Source organism: Gopherus evgoodei, chromosome 16, assembly GCF_007399415.2.
Source record: "Gopherus evgoodei ecotype Sinaloan lineage chromosome 16, rGopEvg1_v1.p, whole genome shotgun sequence".
Lineage (NCBI taxonomy): Eukaryota > Metazoa > Chordata > Testudines > Testudinidae > Gopherus > Gopherus evgoodei.
The window spans coordinates 17,540,915-17,563,210 of NC_044337.1; the positions used below are offsets into that span (position 1 = coordinate 17,540,915).

The 22,296-nt window shown below is 47.6% G+C and overlaps 1 protein-coding gene across 2 annotated transcripts in view; it reads right to left on the minus strand.

The window, feature by feature from the left end:
* Positions 1-21,560, minus strand: part of SARDH (sarcosine dehydrogenase) — an 86,629-nt gene extending 65,069 nt beyond the window's left edge. For both annotated transcript variants that reach the window (XM_030535945.1, XM_030535944.1), the window contains exons 1-8: positions 21,487-21,560; positions 18,577-18,904; positions 16,951-17,129; positions 14,510-14,689; positions 13,675-13,798; positions 13,259-13,359; positions 7,524-7,628; positions 5,694-5,823 (exon numbers count right to left, since the gene is read on the minus strand). In XM_030535945.1, the coding sequence (XP_030391805.1) occupies positions 5,694-5,823; positions 7,524-7,628; positions 13,259-13,359; positions 13,675-13,798; positions 14,510-14,689; positions 16,951-17,129; positions 18,577-18,898 (1,141 nt within the window). In that variant the 5' untranslated portion in view covers positions 18,899-18,904; positions 21,487-21,560. The remainder of the gene's footprint in view (positions 1-5,693; positions 5,824-7,523; positions 7,629-13,258; positions 13,360-13,674; positions 13,799-14,509; positions 14,690-16,950; positions 17,130-18,576; positions 18,905-21,486) is intronic.
* Between the last annotated feature and the right edge of the window lie 736 nt (positions 21,561-22,296).

Below are 22,296 nucleotides of genomic sequence, written 5' to 3' on the forward strand. Positions count from 1 at the left end.
AGGAGATGAATGTTTGATGGAAGCAGGACAGGGTAAAAGCAAGTCGTCTGCTTTTAAACCACTGTGGTCTTTGTTGGGTGAACTTGGTGCTGATATCCAGGACATAAAGGTAGGCAGTTATTGCCCAAGTTATGTGGTGTTTAGATGTGCTTGTAATTATTAGAACTGGGAGCACTGGCTGTTGGGAGTCTGAAAGGACGGGAAACAGGAAGGAGGCGGGAGGAGTGGAGGAGGCTGAGTGAGAGTTACAGAGTGCCCAGCAACTGCTTGGTAACGGGGTTTCCACTGTAAAAATAAAGTCCTGTTGAAGCTTGTTAGCACCTTGCCGGCTTGATACAACACTGTAGTAACCTTAACTCCAGCTAGAGTGGTGGAAAACCGGTTTCTCGGTCCCAATGAAATTTTAGATATTCAAACATTTTCCTGTCCCGAACTGGGCTGAAAAGTTGAAATCTCACAAAATGTCATGAACCCAAAATCCCTACGTTTGTTGGTTGAGATCAATTAAAACCTTCTGCTTCAATCACTTTGAAAATGCCTCATTTCAATTTCATTTTTTGAAAACCATCTTTTAGTCTAAATTTATGAACGTTTTGAACGACAAATCATTTTGACTAAAAAAAATGAATCTCTCTCTTTCAAAAGCGTCAGGATATCCTGTTTCACCAATTTCAAAACCCTTTTCCATCTCCAAATTTTCAAGTCGGGACAGTCATTGAAATCGACCCTGTTACGTGAACAGTTTCGGTTTCAATGAATTGACAATTTTGGCAAAAAATGGTTCATGACTGGGCACTGGGCTCCACACAACTGCAACATAATGCAAATTAAGGCCTGTGAATCTGGAACAGGGGAAGCTGAATTTTATCCTTACGACTACTAGTAAGTTCCAGCTATCCACAGTGATCGGCATGACAAGGATGAGGCCCTAGATGGCATGGAACCGTTCCTATGTGGAGGATGCCCCTTGTAGTTGATAAAAAGTTTCTGGAATACAGAAGTCTGGTTAACTGGACTATGCTTGTGCTCTCTGTTCTAACAGCATTTGGACAGTGCTCTCCCACTGAAACCAGATCCCAACCCGCCCTGTAAATCCCATGCCACCTTTTGCAAACTGGCTTGTTATGTCCTTGAACTCTATTTTTGCCATTAATGGGGATTTGTCCCCCGCCCCCAGGAAGCAAGTTGGGTTGCAAAACTATAAAGGGGACAAGCGTTTCTTTTATAAAAGATTTACTGCGCAGCGCAAACAACATGCTTTTGCCATTTGTTTATGCGTTCCAAACCCACCGTGACTTGGCTTTCACAGATAAAATACATGCACGTTTAAATCCAGAGTGCTGGGGGTGGGGGGGAAAGGATCACTGAGCCTTTAGAAATCACATTTATTGTGCTACAAATACTGTATATAAAAAAAAGTTGGCTTCCTGCTGGAGACCTGGCTTCTCAGTGGAGACTGAGAGCTGTACTTACACCCTGATTTAATCAAAGCTGCACTTCCCAGGGCCAAGGCATCTACCTTGTAAACATCATGTTTTATCTGGTTAAGAGCAAGAGATGTGTCCTACTTTCCCTTCGAGCAACTGTGCAGCTCTGTCCCTGTGGGACTGGAGGGTTTTTCCTTTTAAATACTTCAGTGAAATGAGAGCAGGTCTTTATGGTGCAGGCTTCTCCAGTAAATGCACAGCAGTCTTGAAATGGAACCTCATAAGCTATTCCTCAGACTCCTATAAGCACTGCACTGTATCTCATTTCAGAGTCAATACCCTTTTATATAAGCCATGCAGACACCAGTCCTAGAACTGCCAGTGGTGCTGGATTTACAGATCTGGTAGATCTTTTCTATCCCTAATGTCTAAAGAATCCAGTCACGCTGCCTAAGCATGCCATATGGATATTTCCACCAAAAAGATCAGCAATAAAATAGCCCTCAACGTTGACATTTTAAAGCGTTGTCACTAGGTTTCAGAGTGAACATCAGATAGCTATAATGCCTCTTAGGGCTATTGTTTCAGGGTGCCTGCACCGTAAAAAGGATAGTGCTTCATCTGGTTCCATACCCTGGCACCTAAAAAAGTTTGCAGCCACAAGAGCTTTAAACTTCTTTTTTTAAAAAATAAAAGCTCAAATTCTGAAGAAACTGAGCAGCCCCTCATGGACATGTTCCCAAGGCAGAGCAATCTCCTGATGAGAACAGATCTGCTATGAACTGGACCAAGAGCAAACTCATTTTAATTTGTACAAGGTTAGATTTGAACCACGGAGAGCAGAGGTAAAAAGCCACCTAAAAGTCTGATATACAGTGAAGAGTAGGGCACAGGTATATAGGTCTCCATCCAGGGCTTGGGGGCAGGAATATGGCTAGCTCTCTTGCTGACTAGAAGACAGACCAACTATGCATGCTGCAGGGACGACCAGGGAAGATGGGCTGGCCCAGCTGTATTGAATTAAGTCACCCCCTTAGGACACTGTCAAAGTGTTCTGAAAAGTCACAGCTGGCTGAATCTTTGGGGAGAGAGGAGGATGCTATCAGGAAACGTGCTCTCTGTATAGGTCTCCAAACCTTGGTTGTGCAAAGCCTTTTCTAAAGCCTTCGTTTAAAACCCCTGACTTTGGGAAGTTGGTCCTGGTCTGGCCACGAGCCTAGATACGTTATTTGGACCTCTAGACACATGCATTTGGACCCTGGGCTATTGGTCCCATACACATCTCAACGCCCATTTTCTGCAAGGCAGACACCAGCCATCACAGTCCCTGCTGAATATTTAGTATTGCCAGCTCATACCCACGGATACAATGATGCTCAGAGAGCAGAAACCTTCAATCCAAACCCCTTAATCTGTAGGAGCTGCTGTAGTCTAGTGCAAGGAGTTTGGGCTAAATGTTGGGAGAGCGCTGCGCTACCCCATGACTCTGCCACTGACTTGCTGTGGGACCCTTGGCAAGACATCACACCTCTGTGCCTCAGTTTCCCCATCTCTAAAAATTGAGATGATAACACTGCTTTGCGATCTACAGATGAAAAGCACTTAGGCTGCTGATTTCCAAAGGCATTTAGGTACCTAAAGAGGTAGACAGGTGCCTAGTAGGATTTTCAAAAGCACCTAGGTGCCCAACTCCATTGATTTCCTATCTCCATCTTTAGGTGCCTTTGAAAAACCTGGCCCTAAGTATCATGACCATTTTCTCTAGGCCCCAGAGCATTAAGAGACCCCTGCTGGCACACCCATGCAGGGGTGCAATGCAGAGCCGTGAAACGAGCAGCAAGGAAAGAGATGTGTGCGTGGCTGTGTCTACACTATGAGCCTAGGGGGTGGTTCCACTGCTCGTGTGCACGCTTTCGTGGTAGCTCTCATTGAGATAGTGCGAGTGTAAACAGCAGTGTAGCCACAGTAGCATGGGTAGCAGCAGTGGAGGTACGGCTCAGCCATGCCACGTATAGACCCACCAGATTCAGGAAGATTTGTAGCCAGCACAGCTCAGCTGTGCCTCTGTTACCGTGGCTACACAGCTAGTCATACACCAGCTCAAAGGGCTTTAGCATGAACACGTGTACATGGCAGGGGAATCTCAACCCTAGCTCTTAGTGTAGATGTACCCTAAATGTTTAGCGGTTTCCTCCCTGCATTCTTATTTTCCTTACTGAGGTTCTAGAGTCTCTTTTAACCCTTTACTCTTGTATCCCAGGTCCCAGGACCTGCGATTTTTCCTTTATCCTCTCTGCTGATGACTCCCAATTGGGAATCTGTATTGCCAGCTAGTGTTGTGTCAGGGTATCCCTTAATCTCAGTGTGGCAAAGGGTTCCCCGACAATGATTGAAAACAGCTGGGAGGTTGGATCTGACTGAGCCTGGAGGTACACTGCCTCAGGCATTGTTCCGAAACACATGGAAAGTTCCATCTTGGGGACTATTCTTCTATTGGGCCTGGAATTAAAATAGCTCAATACCTCCTGGCAATGGTTACCGTGCTTCCAGGTAAAGCACCCAAATTCCCCTCCCCATCTTACTCACACCCCTAGATTTGAAGGCATAAATAGGTCCCACTTTTGCAGCTGCAATGTGGAAAAGTCATGCAAGGTGATGTGCAAAGAGAGTCAAAGCAGCTCACCACCTGGCAGGATCTGTGTCCTAGACAACCCTTTTCCTGGTTTGTGACCACTAATCAGAGACCTGGACTTCTGCAGTAAGTTACCAGAGCTGAGGGAGCAAAATAACTTTACATCTGCAAAAAGCAGACGCCAATATCTGAAAATCTGGCCTTCAAATCCAGTTGCAGCAAAATTAGCAGTAAACGTAAATGACATTACTGCCTGGCTGTATTCACTTTCTCTGGGATTCGTTTGGCTGCAGACTTTTAGCATCAAAACCACTGAGCAGTGTTTCCTAGAGAATGAGGCGGGAAATAACCCACTGAAGTATAACAAAACTCCTGGGCTATTTTTTTCCATATACAAGACTTCTGCCGCCACCTTCAGGAATAGGATATCATTGCATCCAATCCTGTATTCCAACGGGCTTATTTCCTTCAAAGAACAAGCGGGTACAAACAAGAGCCTCCAGACAGAGGTCCCTTTGGCGTTCACGTGTATTTGCCAGTTCTGCTTCACAGGTCATGCTTAGCACTTCCCCACTCCACTGCATTTGTATTTCCACAAGGCTCAATGGGACTGGTGTGGAGTTTAGAAATGCTATATCCGTTACAGGGCTTCTGAGAAATTCAAGCAGCCTGAGATGCTGTGTGTACAGCCTAACAAAACCTCCTCAGCCAGGAGGACAGAATCTGCAATGGGAACCTTGAGGGCACGGGACATCTGTGACGTCCCAGGGGCCCTCGGACAAAGATGCTGAGAGGATGGTCAGACCAAGACAACACTGAAATTCTGGGGCTCCCCTGTCCCCGCTGCTCCACCCACCTTGAGACTTACATGCCCAAAATCATTACAAGCAGATCTGTGAGCTTTCCAGAACAGACATGTGCGAGAAGCACAATATCCATCATGCCAGGACAGAGCGAGATCAGCTTTGCTCCAGCTTCTAGTGCCAAGGTAGGTTAATCAAGTTGATATTAGCTCTAATAAGCGCTCCCACTAGCGGTTTGAAGCTGAGCAGCTCCAAGGATGTGCCAAATTCTCGCCTGCCTTTGAGCACGTTGAAGGAAAGTTTTCCATTCCATCCCTGGCAATCTAGAACCCCACCGCTTGAGAAAAACAAGGGGTAACTGCAACAGTACACAGGGGAACAGGCTTTGGGGGAAAAAAGATTTGATCAATGCACTGGATGATCATGGCAAGCAGTGATCTATAGAGCCATTTCCCACCCTTATCTCAGCATGTTTTCGGGCTTTCTGCTTATTTACAGGGTCTGATCCAAAGCCTACTGAAGTCAACGGGAGCCTTTCTGTTGATTTCCATGGGGGTTGGTCCAGGTCCTTGTTCCATCTGTTTTGTGAGTGTGCGCGTGTGTGTCTTTAAGGAAAAACCAAGGAAGACAGACATTTTATCCATTCCCAATTTGTCTCCTTGCGTGGGTGGGTAGGAGAAAGCAAGAGAGACTGATTCATACTAACCCTGAATATAAATATAATCATTGCAAGCTCCAAACTAGGAGAATACATAGAAAAAAAATCAGTACAGACTCATCAAGGAACAAAGCTGTATTGATGGCATGTGGAATGCACTGTCAAAATATTACCTGGACCACAGACAGTGGATTTAATTCCAGTTTTCTCCAGCACCGGGACTCTGTTTATTGCACCTTCAATATGCTGCATGAACACATCCCAGTCCAGATCAAAGAGGCCAAAGGCAAATTTCTCAGATACCTGAGGGGAAACAGGAGCCGAGGTACACAGAAGTTAAGTGACAGAAGAGGTTTATTTTATACAAACACCCCATTCTGACAGCTGCTTAGCAGCTGCTTCCTGTAAGGTGCTGAGTATCTTCATTGCCCACTGAAATCAAGAGGAACTGAGGGGGCTCAGCGCTTCTGGAAAACAGCCCCCGGAGGTGAACAACGAGCCCTGTTGAAGTCAATGGGAGTTTTCACATTGATTAAGGCTCCCTGAAAACCAGTGCACCCAAAATTAGAAGCTGCTTTGGAAACTTTGGTTTCATAGGACGTTATCTGCTAAGCTGTCCAGCCAAGGAGAGGAACTGTGATGCCTCACTAGAACCACTTGCGTATGGGCTCATTCGAGATCACTGTCCACTTTGTCTTAGGGTAAAACACAAGAAAGAATACCTCATTTTTCCTTGAAAGACAAGCCCATTAACTCCTATAGTAATTGACACATTAAACTCCCCAGCCAGTTACTGTGAAAATGGAACACCCCATCAGCAGGATACAGGACAGGAAATGAGGGCTGGGAAGGTTGAAGAAAAAGTTCATCACAAGCCACAGTCATTTACTATCACCTTCAACTTTAATCCTGGAAAGATTTTCATTTGTTCGTTTGGAAGCCTGTCTCCCATTGCAGAGAGGGAGAAAAATCTAACCAAGACTCACGTTACAGGACTATGTCATAGCTGGACAGTCAATTTCCAGTCACGACTGCCAGTAAAGAACTCACTTGGCACCATTTGATGTAGGAGAAAGAGTGGCAGGACTCAGGAATTCTAGGTTCAATTTCTTCATAGATTCCAACATAGAATTGGAAGGGACCTCAGGAGGTCATCTAGTCTAACACCCTGCTCAAAGCAGGACCAGTCCCCAGACAGATTTTTACCCCAGATCCCTAAATAGCCCCCTCATTTAGCAAGCCAATGCTCAAACCACTGAGCTATCCCTGTCTCTTCCTATGTGACTCTGGGGAAGTCACTTAATTTCTTTAAGCCTCTAATTCCACTCTGCAAAGCCGGCATAATAGTACTTTCTGTCACTCAACCTTTGCCAGGTCTACCTGGCACATGAGCTCTTCGAGCAGGCACTATCCCATACTACTGGTGAACAGCACAATGGGGTCCTGATCTCAAGTAGGGCCTGGCTGCTACTGTGAAATAAACAATGATCTGGTGATTTCATTCTCAAACATGCCACTCTGTGAAGAGAAGGAAGGAGGACATGGTGACATTTTTGTACTTTGAGAATGGTTTTAGAGGCTACACCTGAGGCCCAAGCTAATAAACTGAAGTGAAGACATGCCTCATGTGGCTTGGCCAACGTCAGAGACAAGAACCTATAGCAAAGCAGAGAATTGAACTGTGATCTCCCAAGTCCCAGGCTAGTGCCACAACCCCTAGACGGTCCTTCCTCTCCCATTCTTGCTCATGGGGCATACGTTTCTTCAAGCAGGTTTGGTTCTGGTCTAGAGCTAAGCCAGATCCAAACAACAGAAGCTGTCAAATCCCCTCTCCCTCCGAGTCCTGCTGAATCCAGCTCTGTCTTAATGATAAGTGTCTTCATTTCATGCATTCTGGCACATAAACAAGAGAGCTAAGGAGTTCATTTCAGTGCCTACTTTGTCAAAACGGTTTTCCTGGTAACATGCTTTATTTCCTATGAAAACCTCTCAGCACCACTCACCTCCTCCCAGAATATTGGATTTGACTCATATCCGCCCACGGACAGGGCATCGCCTTGGAGACGAAGATACACTGAGGCGTCGTGATCGCGAACGTTCGGCATATTCTAAACAGAGGTAGAAAGGAATATCATCAAAGCAGGGCAGGAGGGGTAAAGCTTCTGCCCTTGTTCCAACACTGCACCCAAAACTGAATGGCCCTCTGCTTCCCCGCAGCTGCCCTGCTAGATGGCCACTGTGGAGTGTCATTATAAACATAAGTGTGCAGGTTACCAGGGCTGTTTATTCTCCAAATCCTTCCACTCCAGGAGAGTCCAAGCCTGCTAGAATCACTAGCAGCTCCTCTGCGTTTCCCCCAGCACAGAAATCCCTTAGAACCGCCTCACTCCAAGGCAGAGTGCACCCCGCTCCTCCCTGCGTGTCCCACTGCAAGACTTGCCAGCAGTCAGGACTCGGAGCTCAGGCCTAGTGGAGGAAGGAAGAAGCCAGTCCTGGTGGTTCGCTACCTGCCCCACTCCTGGCTCCCCACTCCTGGGAATCCCACATTATTCCTAGCCCTCCTGCCTGCTCACTATTCTATTGCCCTGGGTGGGGTTTATCTGGCTTCCTCTGACCCCTACTGGTGGCAACAGCGCCCCGACGCTCCCTGCCCAAGGAAAATCCACTCAGACCAGGTGACCAATGAGACAGTTCTCCAGAGGCCTAAAACAAACCAAGAGGAACCACTGACCCATCAAAACCCAGCAGGGCAGTTAATAAAGCTTCCCTGCTTTGGCTCAGGGGCAGAGCTGGGCTGGACGGAGGAGCAGCTCCTAGGGGCCAATGCAGGGCATGGCCCGGATCTGGGCCTAAGTGCTACAACTAGATGGCTCCTGAGTGGCTGTTCTGGTGAGAGACCGATACCAACCTTATGTCATGGGCCACCCTGCCCCAAGCAGCTGGCCAAACTAAGGCAGGGAACGGCTGCAGTACCAAGCATGGCCCTGAAGGGGGCACTGCAGAGCAGCTCTGCTGCCCACAGCATCATCCCTAACTCCAGCTCAACAGCAGCCCTCATCTAATGGTAGAACCACCAGCAGGTCAGCACATCCAGTTGGCATTGCACTGCACTGTGTTCAAAGCTTCGCTCCAGCCATTTGGCATGTTTTTTACAGGAACAATTTCCTTCGCTGTTTACAATCCCGTTTCCTTACTGCAATTTGCCCCTCCTGACCTCCAGCACCTGCACACACTGGTTTGTTGTTGTAGGGTTGCATTTGAGCACTGGAGTTACCGGAGGGTTGTTGATGGTGCGGGCGCTGTGCACGCTGCAGAGATGTGCACGCTGGTTTGTTATTGTAGGGTCACTCACAAGCACGGGTGCGGCACCCGCTGGCTTGTTATTGTAGGGTTGCCCATGACAGCTGCTAGCTGTGCATGCAGTGATTTGTCATTGGGGGACAGAGGTGAATCTTAATTCCCTCCAGCTCTAAGAAAGCTTGGATCCATATGTGGCTAGGGCTGTACTGAGGCTCACAAGGGCTGGGTAGGAGAGACCGATTTGTTTTAAAGCCTTTGTTTTTAAAAGGACCACACTGACTCTGCAAACAAACAGTGAAAAAAAGACCTGGCTGCGGCAGGTCACAGCCAATTCGTTTCAGCGCTGGGCCCTTTCTAAGCTGCCTGCTTTGCACAGACTAAAAGTGGCTCTACTGTGCTTCAAAGTAGTAAGAGCCCTACTTGACAGCACTGCTCAGACACCAGCAAAACAAGATTAGCGGCACACATGATATGAGCAATGCACCGAGACATTCTCTCCGCATACTCTGCCCACAGGCAAAGGGGGCTAAGCAGCTGTAGAAGAACTGTAGATGCTGATATGATTACACGGGCTGAGTCTAATTCACTAAACAGATCTGCTGTGAGTCCCAGCCCCAGACCAAGAGCATGAGCTACATGGCGCTGAAATGCAAGCTGATTTCTGTCTTGATCTAAACAAGATCCACCTCTAAAAACCAACCCCAAATCAAGCCTTCCTCCACAAAACCACTACTGAGTGACTATGGAAGCAGACAAAATTGCACTTGTGTATTCATTTGAAGATAGCAATAATGCCGAGCTCTTGTCCTCAGTAAATCACAGAGTACTTTGCAATGGAAGTCATAGTATCATTATCCCCATTTTATAGCTGGGGAAACTGAGGCACAGAAACTTGCCCAAGGTCACCTGTCAGGCTAGTGACAGAATCAAGAACAGAACACAGATCTACTGAGTCCCAGTCCAGGGCACTATCCCTTAGGTCATGCTGAGTTACTTGATGTATTTGTATAGGGCCAAGTGCAATGGGGTGCCAATCCTCTTGGGGCACCATTCAGACAATAAGGCACGAAATCAATAGGCTGCAGCAGAGCTGCTGCAGACATTCATAGGAGGAGAACTGGCAGACTGGCAGGCCGGTGTGTTTTGATCCACGTTAAAAGGAAAAATGATTTCTCTCTTACCCCACCTACACAACAAGATGAAACAGTACAAGAGCCAAGACACTACTACATAGTTAAAGAATAACACTGACTTTAACAACATAGCATGAAAATATGTAAGTTACACAAATGGAATTGTAGGGTCTTACTGTATTTTCCACTGATAAATTAATAATAGTCAACATTTCAGTAAGAGGCACTGTGGTTAGTGGATAGGTCTCTAGCCTAGCAGTCAAGAGACCTAGGTTCTGTTCTATTCTCTGCTATGTCACTGACGTATTATGCAATCTTGGGCAAGTCACTTGAGGTTTTTCCTCTTCTACTCCTGTCTATTTAAGTCATAAACTCTTCATGGCAAGGATTATCTCTTACTACGTATCTGTGCAGTGCCTTGCATAGGGGGGACCCAGTTTGGGGTCAGGCTGGTAGATGCTACAGCATTATATAGTTAAATGGCACTTTTCAAAATCAACTGTCAATCAAGATGCAGGGGAAAAACAGATGAGTTGTACAGAAAATGTAATACAAAATTACTCTTAAAAAAAATCTACAGACCATAAATTAATATCACCTCCTTTTATATGGTTTCACAAACTCCCTTATAGAATTCCAAAGTATAGAAGTGTCTCTGAAATTTTGCAGGATGGTTCAAAAATATTTAGAAAACTGTATCATTTCCTTGTCATGGCTGCAGGACTTTTCCATAAAGGCTGTTTGCTAAGATGAACCACAGTTAGCCGGAGATATCTGGACTCCTTTATCAAACACAAAACACCAGAGCCCCGAGGGTAATTCTGCTATGAAAGGTGGGGAAACAGCAGAAACAGGGCCCTTGTGTTAAAATATTCATAAATATTAAATAGAATGATAGTCATTTAATAAAATACTTAAGATTACAGTATTAATTATTTGTATCTTCCAGGACCCCAGCGTGCAAGAAGAGGCAGTCTGGCATAGTGCACAGGCAGGATTGGGACTCAGAACTGGGTGCTATTCCTGGCTTTACCAGTGGCCTGCTGGGTGACCCTGGGCAAGTCATGTCAACTGTCTGTGCCTCAGTTTCCCCTTCATCAGGAGAGCGATGCCCTCTGTCAAGTGTTTTGAGATCTTCTGATGCAGTACTCTTGATAAAAGCATGGTATTCTTAACATTACAAATATGTGAATGATGCAGCAGCATTTAGGCCCCAATTCAGCAAAGCATTTAAAAACATGCTTGGCTTTAAGCACATGTCTAAACCAACCCCTGTTCAGCCTAGCACTTGGGCATATGCTTAAATTCCACAGAAGCCAGAGGGAGAATGACTCTTTCCATTCACACTTTGGGGCAAATTCTGTCCTAAACGACCCTTCGTGCAGCTCTTGTGAAATTGGTGGGCTGCATGGGGCAGGCCTGGCCCATTTCATCTAGGCATGTATGTGGTATGGAGAGGTACCTCCTGCATGTTCTTACGTTTGAAGCCAGTCAACATTCAGGGATTCCATCTAAGCTCTTCCTTTGACATGCTCCCTTCGCTGCATTGTGCTTGTGCTGCCCAAGAGAGACATCTAGCTGCAGGCTGAGGAATGAAACTTTTCCAAGGTGACGTTTGTTTCTGAAATGCTACGGGCAGATGTGCTGAGATGGGGCAGTGGGATATAGAACAACAATTCCAGCCACAAAGAACAGTAGGGTTCTCTCCCACAGCCCTGACCAGTTGAGTGAGGGAATGTAGAAACAGGCAACATGCTCTTTCATGCAAGGAGAGGGCTCAGAGGAGCAGTATCGTGGCTTCATTAAGCTGAGCCAGGAGCAGTGAGATAAGTACACAGATGACATCACAACAGCAGTGGTGCTGAGCAGTGCAAGTGGGGATGTCGGGCAAAACTGCAATGGACCAGCCTGTGCTGCCCCATCAGGTCAGTTACTAAAGGTCCAATGCCGTGGGGATGGGCATGGTGCAAGAACAGAGAGAATACAATCGAATTTTCGGGTCTGGGCAGGGCCCAAGAGCAGAGCTGATCAAACTGTATAAGTTTCCTGATAGATGTAGCCTTTTTTCCTTCAATCACAGATTACCCGCAACAGGTTGAGCTTTTTTATTACCTTGGTCATTACACACCTCGACATCCCAGCACTGCTTTGCTCTAGAGCAGGCTTAAGGTGACCAGATATCCCGATTATATAGAGACAGTTCCAATACACAGGGCTTTGTCTTATATAGGCACCTATTACCCCCCTTCACCTGTCCTGATTTTTTACACTTGCTCTCTGGTTACCTAATGTGGGTTAGGACATTTTTCCAAAAACAGTTTTCAGGGATGTTTTTGCATATTTCCCCCAGTTTGTCACCAGCGCAATTCAGTGCAAGATCATTTTAACCAACGGATAATTAGTAAACCTGGTGCTATTTGGCACTAGACAGCCATGTGTTGTGCATCTGCTACTCAGATTTGCTATTTGCATTGTGCGTCTGGTTACCTACAGTCACATGGTACTGTTTCCACTTCTGATTGGTTGGTCTAAGCTTTATCAACCAGAGGAGTCTCCCTTTCTGTCTGCAGATTACCTGTGAACATGCAGATTTGTTCAACAAAGCTACTGTTTGAATAATAACAATGGGTGAAATAGGCCTTGGATGCACACACTGAATGTGTGCGCCCTGCAATCCAATGTCTTACTGCAGCTCAGGGAGACATACCTGCACGAGCGTGGCAAAATACAGCATCGTAGATCTGCCACTGTGGGCTGTACAAGGATGCCGGAGATCTCGAGTACATACTCCCATTGCTATCCCGCGCTGAAGCCATTTCAGTCACCTCTATTCTGCCCTGTTTAGGAGCGCGAACATGGGCGCATCTACCTGAGCTGCAGTCACGCCTCAGACTGCAATACAGACATACCCAGTGATTCACAGCATTTCTGCTTTCGAGGGATATTCCTGTGAGTAGGACCTCACTCCATCTGAATGTCTGTGGCTAGCCAGATAAAAGGGGCCAGGGATGCAAGCTAAGCTCAAGAGTAGGCTTCAGTGGCAAGATTATTCACAGATGTTTCGTCTCTGTATTCACCAAGCAGAGCATCTCCTAGAGAAGATGGGACACACAAAGCCACCTCTAGGAAAGGAAAGGAGGTTGGATGTTATGGAGAAAAAAGTGTCCCAGATCATAGAAGCAGTTGTGAAAACCAGGAGACCCTCCCACAAATTCTGAATCAAGTCCCCTCCTGAAAGTGCCCCCAGCACATGTGTCTGTCTGATGACAAACCCTCCAGTCAGAGAAGAGGAGCAATGAACTGACCTGAATGCCCTCTATCCGCTCCGTCACCACATATGCATGCTGCATAGCCACCAGGGGCACGTTTACACCAGCCATCTGGCCCAGGGCTCGGGCCCACACTCCTGTCGTAAAAACAAACCACCGCACCGTGAGTGACCACTGGAATGTATGAGGAGCTGCGCCAGAGATCAGAGGCTCAGAGTCCAGAATGCCTGACGTGTGGAAACAGGGAGTTAAGACTCTTTGGCTCAGTGTTAAACACCATCAAAAGCTTCATTCGCTTGGCATCTTTCCCCGCTCTGAGCACAGTTATGGTGAACCACAGAATGCCTCAAAGACTGGACAAAGTCTCCTAATTGCTGAGACAGGAAGGACTAGTATCCCCATCAGATTACGCCGAGTGGCAGGGCTGTAGCTACGTTACCTTGATTTCCTACCTGCACAGTTCACCACACAGGGAGTCTGGATGGTCCCATAGTTTGTTTCCACCGCAGTGACCCTTTGCACACCCAAGTCATCGGCTGTGACCTGAATACCAGTCACTGGGCAATTCTCTATTACCTGGGGACAGCGAAAGAGAAGCACAGTGACAGCCCCCTGGGGTTTGAATGTTAAGGATTCAACTCAGAATGCCAAAAGAGAAACCCGGATCTCCTGAGTCGAGCTGGCTGAATAACACATTGTTAGTTCATTGGCAATTTTGAAAAAAATCAAAACAAAAATTGTTTCAGTTTCGGTTGGAAACAAAAAATTTCAGCGAATTGAAAAAGCTGAAAAAAAATGTACATTTCAGCTAGAATGAAAGAGTTTGTTTCCATTTTGACCATTTTTTAATTAAAAAAATTACATTCAAGGAAATTTTGAAGCAAAAAGTTATTTCAAGGTAGGGGACTCAAAAGCTGGAAGTGGCCCGGGCCTCTCTGGACCTCTGAGAGGGCCTTTTGGTCATATATCCTTTTCCCTCCTCTTTACTTCCCCATCTCTTATGGCTCCAAGCCAAAACCACCATCTCTGATGAGGCATGGCCAGGACTCCCTTCAAAGTCAGTCAGCACCACACCCAATCTGCCAAAGGGGGGTGCTGTTAAGCAGAACAAGGCAACACTGAAACAGAGATCTGGCTTTGAGAATGGTGGAGGGTGGGAACAGCAGGAAGCAAAGGATCAAGGGTGTGAGGGGGGAAATGTACAGAGAGAGAACGTATGGCTGAATGTGTGAGTTGTGAAAAGCCACAAGTCTCAGACACCCACCCAAATGTGCAATAGTCAATTACCGAAGCGCCTCTGGTGGTAGCAGCCCTGCTGAGGGTTGTACAGGTGCCAGCAGGATCCATTGTGCCATCCTTGGGAACGTAAAGTGTGCCGTAAAGATCATCCACGTTCATGTGCGGGTACAGGTCCTTGGTTTCTGCAGGGGACAGGACGTAGGATTCTATGCCATAGACCTTACCCAGCTACAAACGAAATACGAGAACAGGTGCATTAATGCAGACAAGACAGTGTGGTGTGGCATCTCTGCACAACAATCAACAATGTGAACAAAAAACAGGGGCACATCTGGGTCCCAAATAACTAAACGCAAACAAGCCAGGCCTAGCTACAGACACATTGACAATCTAACTGGTTTCTCGTGGATTCCCAAAACACAGCATATGGTGAGCACCTTTAGTGGGCTCAAACTATTTAAAAGGACATTACCCTATTCCTATACAAGTAGGTGGTGCAATTGGAAATGAGATGCTGTACTTAATGGAGATGGGCAGTGGATGGGTTTCATTTTGCAAAGCCCAAATCAGGGATGCATCAGATCCAAGGACCTTTTTACCTTAGTCCCCAAAGCTGGGTATGGTGGAGAGAGGTTTAAAACCAATGATTCTGCTTTCGCTCCCTCTACCTCTCCTGAGCATTAAGTGTCCATTAGGCCATTGAATCAAAGAGTATTAAGATGGACACGGACATTTTCATAGCGTGTATTTCACTACAAGTGCAGCAGTTCAGGGGTTAAAGAAGAAACCAGTTTCATGTAACCCGTCTTTGTTGTGACTCTTTGAAATCAAATGCTAACATGTGTACTCCCCAGCAGGAAAAGGCAGGACGACTGGCCAGGACTGTACATCTCTCTGCTGCTTTGGGAGGAGGAGACAGCATTATGATCAGTAGCGAAACCAGACTTCACAGCGAATCCTGCATAGAGAGTCCCTTTCACGTTGTGGGGCAGACCAGTGTTCAGATTCAACTGAAACTCAAGGACCCCTCTACAAAGCGAGAGGCCATCATCATAAAGACTGCAGTAGCCACCAATGTGCATGGTTTACTGGCCAGGGCAATCCCTCAGCTAGAATCTCAGCACACAGCTGTATCACTTGGAACAATAAGGTCTGTGTGGGCTCTGCCACCAGGGATCACAAGGTGATCTACGGGCAACCTCCTCTCTGGGTCTCTATTTGGGTACGTCTACACTGCAGCTGGGCACACGTTTCCCAGCTCAGGTAGATAGACTTGCACTCCCTTTGCTCAAGCCAGCATGTGAAAAAGAGCATTATAGCGGAGATAGCATGGGTGGTGGCAGCTTGGGCTAGCTGCCCCAGTATGTACCCGGAGTCTGGTGGGTTTATACTCAGGCAGCTAGTCCAAGCTGCTGCCTGTGCTGCCCCCAACTACACTGCTATTTTTAGCGCACTAGCTCAAGCAGAGCTAGCCTGTGTCTGTGTATCTGGTTGGGAAGCATATTTCCAGTTGCAGTATAGACATACCCTTTGATCTCCAATCCCACCTCCCTCCTTCCTGGCAGCTACTGACACTGCATTATCTTTCTTCTACAAGGGCATCCAAAGTCTGTTGAAATCAGTGGAGACACTCCTGGGCTTTGGATCAGGGTTTTAGAACCTGCCATCAAGGCTGCTCCATGAATGATAAATGAGACCACGTTTAACTTTCCAAGCGGGGTGGAAAAAATGAACTGTCTAAATAAACAGCAATCACCGCAATCAGGATTGATTGATAAAATCTCCCTCTGTGCTGTGGGGAGAACAGGGGTCTACGCACAGCAGAAGATAAATGGTTGCCCGAAGACAGGACAGTCCTGTTTTGATGCTGCAAGTCACAGCAGCTGGGTTGAAGATTGACGCAGTGGGTTCCCTGCGATATGGTAGAAGACAGGATCAGTTGCAGACAGGATCCATCTCCTCCCTCACACTAACCCGTTTTCTAAGGGCCATGGAGGTTCTCCATAAATATTGCACAGACATTCAAGAAGGTTGCTCTTTTTACTTCAGTCTACGAACTGATCTTCCGGGACATAGCAGAACACAAAGCCCTGGCTAGCCTAGACCAACGCATGCTACAGCCAGGGAGGAGGCGTTCTCAGTAGAGTGGATCAGGCTATTGGACAAACATCCAGAGGAGATTAGAAGACTCCAGAGTCTGTCCCCCATAACCAGTACATCTTTCACATCAACCGCCTACAGCCACCACATCCTGAAAAAATAACTGCCCCAAGCAAAGATTTTGATAACCCACTAAGAGCCAGAGACACCAAGAAATCCACTAGGGATTTCACTATCGCCAATCTTTTTGCATAGAAGGCATTCAGAGACCATGGTGATGGTTGGTAGCACAAAACCCTCCAGGAGCTGGACCCCCTAGTCTAGCATCAGCCCTGATCCAATGATCTGTGAATAAGTAGGAGGAAGGAGATGAGGAGATTCCTGCTTACAGACATGAGTCTTTTGTACTCATCCAGCCGTTGCTTGTTGGAGGCAATGAAGAGCCCACCGTTCTGAATCCAGCCTGTGTGCAGACCCGTCTCCTCCTCCAGATCTTTGCTGACCACGTTGCGAGTATGAGCCAGCAGCTCCACTTCCACATCACTGGGACGCAGCTGCCACAGCAGACCTGGGAAAACCACAGAGGTTCCAGTAGACTCTGCCATCACGTCCCCATTCCAACCCTACCTTACAAGCCAAGCAGACAAACAGGTCAACAGTGAGAATTACACAACAGGTGTTTTAGCAATAACAGAATTCCTGGCCTAGATGTAACCCACGATGTGGTTTGCTGGCTCTCTCTAGTAGCTAGACCACATAAAGGTCTTCAGCTACCACCGCTTATAGATCTCTTAGCTCCACTTAGAAGAGGCTCACGCTTTTAGGTCCAGAGGTTGAGGGATCAATTCCTATTGCTGATGACCCATTCAGCAGCCGGGTGTAACAAATGATGGTCCATTCGGGGACTAAGCCCACAATCTAGGTATTATCAGCACCAAGATATGAGCTCAGTGTCCTCTCACAACCAGCACACACCCTGCAAATGCCACCCCCAGGAGAGCAGTAACTGCCTTTGTCAGACATCTCAGGAGAGAATCCAGACTGATGGAGAGACAGCAACTGCACCAGCCTCTCACCCTAAGCAGTGGCCCCTCTAAGTCAGGACTGGCGGGGAGCTGACGCTGTGGCTGACCAGCAACATCTGGGAGAAAAAGCTCCAAGTCAGGCAGAGTGGCAAGGGCTGGAACAATTTTTATAATGGGGATGATGAGAGCACTGGAATGGGTTACCTAGCACAGGAATGGGTTACTTAGGGAGGTGGTGGAATCTCCTTCCTTAGAGGTTTTTAAGGTCAGGCTTGACAAAACCCTAGCTGGGATGATTTAGTTGGGAATTGGTCCTGCTTTGAGCAGGGGGTTGGACTAGATGACCTCCTGAAGTCCCTTCCCACCCTGATATTCTATGATTGACCCGAACTGTATGGAATGGAAAGCACTTCAAGGCAGGGGGTTCAGCAGCACCCCTTGTTCCAGCACCTATGCAGAGTGGGTTGGCTGCCAGAGGGGCCAGGGACTATTGGAAGAAGCTTCCTCAGTAGTCTGGCATGGGCCTGCCCAAGGAAGGACCCAGAGGCCCGCCATGGAGAGTGGGGGTAAACTGTTGGGGTTTCTTTCCCCTCTACCCTACAAGATGGGGAGAAGGCCAAACTTCTGAAGGCCCATGTTATCAGGTGAGACTCCTATATAGGATCAAGGAGTAGCTCGCTGAGGCCTGAGAGACTGGGCTCTTAAAGGGCCAGAGTACCACAATAACCCCTTAGATGAGAGCTGAAGGAACGATTCCTTTCCCAGGTCTCCAAGGGGGGCTCATCCCCATCCAGGTAGCAAGATCGGGATAGTCACAAACATCCTGACCCGGAGAGCGGTGGAGCTCTTCCCACGTGGAGCTGAGCAGCCACAGTGAACTGATGGCTCCTCAGCACCCAGCAGGATCAGGCTCCAAAAGTCTCCCTCTACAGCTCTAAGTTGGAACCTTTGCAATGCTATAGACGATTCCACACCCAGAGTTGTGCTCACCAGCCGTGTGCCAGGTGGTCCCCGACGTCAGGCGGTCTCTTTCCAGTAAGACCACGTTGCTCACCCCCATCTTAGCCAGGTGGTAGATGGTCTGACATCCCAAGCTTCCTCCACCCACCACCACGACGTTGGCTGATTTTGGGAGCGGCCTGGTTGGCCCTTTGTCTTGAGAGCGTTCTTCCTTCAGAGTCTTGTGGTAAGGGACGCTCTTCTCTGTCGTCTGGCCCAACTCGCTGCTGAAGCACCTGAGGCGGACATTTCTCCCAGGGGCTGGCATCTGGCGGGAGGCAGCTCTTCGGACCACGTTGCTCAGGTAGGACATGGTGACCTGAAATTCCAAAGACAAACCTTCAATGGACTGAGCAAAGATCTCGCCACATGCTAGCAATACAAAAGTCCACACTGGAGTTATTATCATCATGGGTCAGGACTCCATTGTGCTAGGCACTGTACAAACAGAGAACAAACTTAAAAAACAGTCCCTGCCATACGGCCACAGCCTGGAATTTCAGGTCACAAATGGTTTTGGAGAAAGATAGGGTGCTGGGGGAGGGATGGGAAAGAGAATCAGATGGCATCTCCCTGGCCCCAGCTCCTTAAAACTCTAACATCCACCTGCCACCCACCTTGTCTCTATTAAACCAGGTGAACAGTTACTGACCTTAGGCAAAAGCTACAAAAGGTGGCTGTAAACTGAAATGCATTTGCAACAAAGGAAAGCTTCCAATTAAATACAGACCCGCTAAAAACCAGCTGCTTCCCTGTGACGGAGTGGACTAGTCCCAAAGGCCCCCTGCTGAAGGCTTCAAGGTTCTGCTACGCCAATCTCTGTGTAGAGCAGTGGAGAGGGCCTACAAGCAGGATAGAGCGGCTGCAGAGGAAGCAGCCAATCAGGGCTCAGAAGGGCCATATAAAATGAGCTGCAGAGCAGCAGTCAGTTGCTGCCTAGAGCAGGAAAAGAAATGACTGCAGGTCTGGCTGCCTGGAAGAGCAGCAGGGCCATGGACAGTTTGCTAGCAGGGACCAGGGGAGCACTGAGGGAGCTCCTGGCTGGTTGTTAGGTCTGAGCAGGGACTGAGCCTGGGGAGGGCTGCAGGAAGCTAGTGTCTCCAGGGAGGAAGCCCAGGGGATACATCCCCATACCAGGGTTGGACTACTTAAAGACCAAAGCCCAGGGAGGGCTAGAGAGAGCCACCACCAGAGGGGTACTGAGCTAGGCTCCGGTGGACCGTGTACCACGGAACGGGTTTGTGCTGGTTAACATGCAGACCATGTAACTCGGCCAGAGTGCTGTTTCACTGACATACCCACCTGAGAAACACCGAAAGGGGTCACCAGAACTAAAGAATTCAGACACACCCAGCCAGAAGGGGGCACTCACGAGAGATGGGTGCCAACACTATTACATGCCCAAAGCAAACACTAAAGCAATAGCCTGAAGAATCAACTTTTTGTTTGACAGAGGCTTGCTAGTGGTACAGGCCTAAAGGACTGAGAATTTCTAAAGCCAATGATCTATTTTGCACGCACAAGAGTAACTCCCATTAGCTTTTATGAGCTTGAAGACATTGCTGCTCAAATACAGTGGTGCCTGTTTGTCAAGTAGCTCAAAAGGCTTTGCAAATACAGTATTGGTAAGTCTCGTGATTTTACTGAGAATCTTGTGATTCTTGGTGCTTTTCTTCAAGCCCCAGCTCCTGGAGGCAAGTGATTTCAAGAGAATCTCAGCTTTCATTTAAAAAAAAATATTCTAGCCTTTGCCATGAGCTAGAAAAGCTTGAAAACATGGCCTGAGTGCTCCCTGAAGGCTCAGAAACCAAAAGGCCAATACATTATTATATTTTCAAAATCTTGTGATTTTTAAGGCAGACTCATAATTTGGGGGGCCTGGCTCCCGGTTTTTTACCACTTGGGCTTGGCAAGCCTGCAAAGGCATGCTTCAGAGTACTCAGAAGTGCTGGGCACATGGGCTAGGGGGAAGCGCACTTCACTTTTAGATTGTAAGCTCATGAGGGCAGGGGACAGTCTCTTTGTTGTGTGTTTGCACAGCACTTAGCACAGGGAGGCCCCCCGACCTATGCCCAGGGCTAATAAGAATCATGTTGTTGCAATCAGGGCCCCATGGACACAATGAAGGGAGGCAGGATTTGTCCCTATATACAACACATGGCAATCCCTGCCCCTATGGTCTTAAAGGATAGGTGACGTGTGGTAGAGATGGACCCAGGATTCACTGCTGGATGAAACGTCTAGTCCTCTCTCCTGCCCCCCGTGCATGCGTCTGCCCAGTTGGTCTGCTCAGGCAGGGTGCTGGCATGAGGCTCTGGCCCTACATGCAGGTTTGAGCGTGTTCTTTTACACAGCTGAAGCGTGCAGCTCCCTCCTCCCCTTGCTTTAAGTTTTGCTCTGGGTAAATGTTTCTTCCTGGCTCTTGCAGAGTCAGCAGGGCTAAGGAATTCCTTGCCAGGGAATCTAGGGTCATGGTTCCTGCAGCAGAGACCTCAGACTTCAACCAGCAGATCCCTGCTCCTTTTCTCTCCACTCTATGCTGAACAAGCTAGACCCCAACCCTAATGGTTTTCAGGCTGATTCTTCCTATTACTCTGCCACAGCGGCAGGGGAAGGGTTGATATTTGTGTCTCCAAGCTCCAAGAAATTCTTCCCTGTGCAACCCCATTTCCTAAGATTTACCAATATCTGGTCTTACCATGAACTTTACAGCCTGAAAGCATTCCTGTCATTTAAGACACAATCTCCCCTCTGAGCCAGTAAAGGACCCTTTGGCTGCTCAGACACAGCCCCCTCTATTCAGATTTCCCCTCTGCTTAGACAAGCTCAGCTTTCCCTGCCAGCAACGTGAGCTGACTGCACCCAACGCACTCCCCTCAAAAGGGGTTCAGTTCACTTTACCTGCTCAGAGAGCTGCGAGGTTCCTGTTTTCTCCGACACTCTCCCGCTGTCTCTCACACGTGTGCCACGGCCCCAGAAACAGTAACTAGCACTTGAACCGCAGCCAGACTTCAGTTATTGCCGCTGCTGGCCAGTTACAACTATTCCCAGAGTCTGGGAATTAGTACAGTGCAGCGTGTGCACTGGCTTGCCTGATAAGAGAGCTCTACTCAGCCGGCCTAGTCACCCAGACAAGATGGACAGCACACTGTCCTTTATTAGCAGAGACTGAAGGCTGCAAGGATCAGAGCCGTTAGAGATGGAAAAGCCCTATTCGTTTACCCAATCTCTCTTCCTTCTGACCAAGGCAGGGTACGAAACAAAGAGTCCAGATGGGAACTGAACGCACAGCCTCCAGCCTCAGAGCCTGATCACTTTCCCCTGAGCTTGGCCAGAGCTATTTCAGCTGCACGCCATCTGTTATGGCAGAAAGAGAATCCAGTAAATAAGTGGAACATCTGAATATTCAACCCAATTTTCCTGATGTTAAATTATCCTCATGCCCTTAAAATGTCAGTAGAGTAAAATCAAACCTGGACTGGAGCTTTAATTGGAAGTGAGCCTGGACTGCACTATTCAAAGCTCGGGTTTGGATCCCAAACTTTTTTGTTTTTTTAAATATTTTATTTAGAACATTCTCCTCCACCAGAAAGAGGATTATTTATATTACAGTAGTGCCTAGAGTTCCCACATGAGATTGGGTCCCTTTGGGCGGAACACGAAGACATTGTAAGCGGCTTGGGGCAGCCTAGCAAGGAACAAGACATTCTG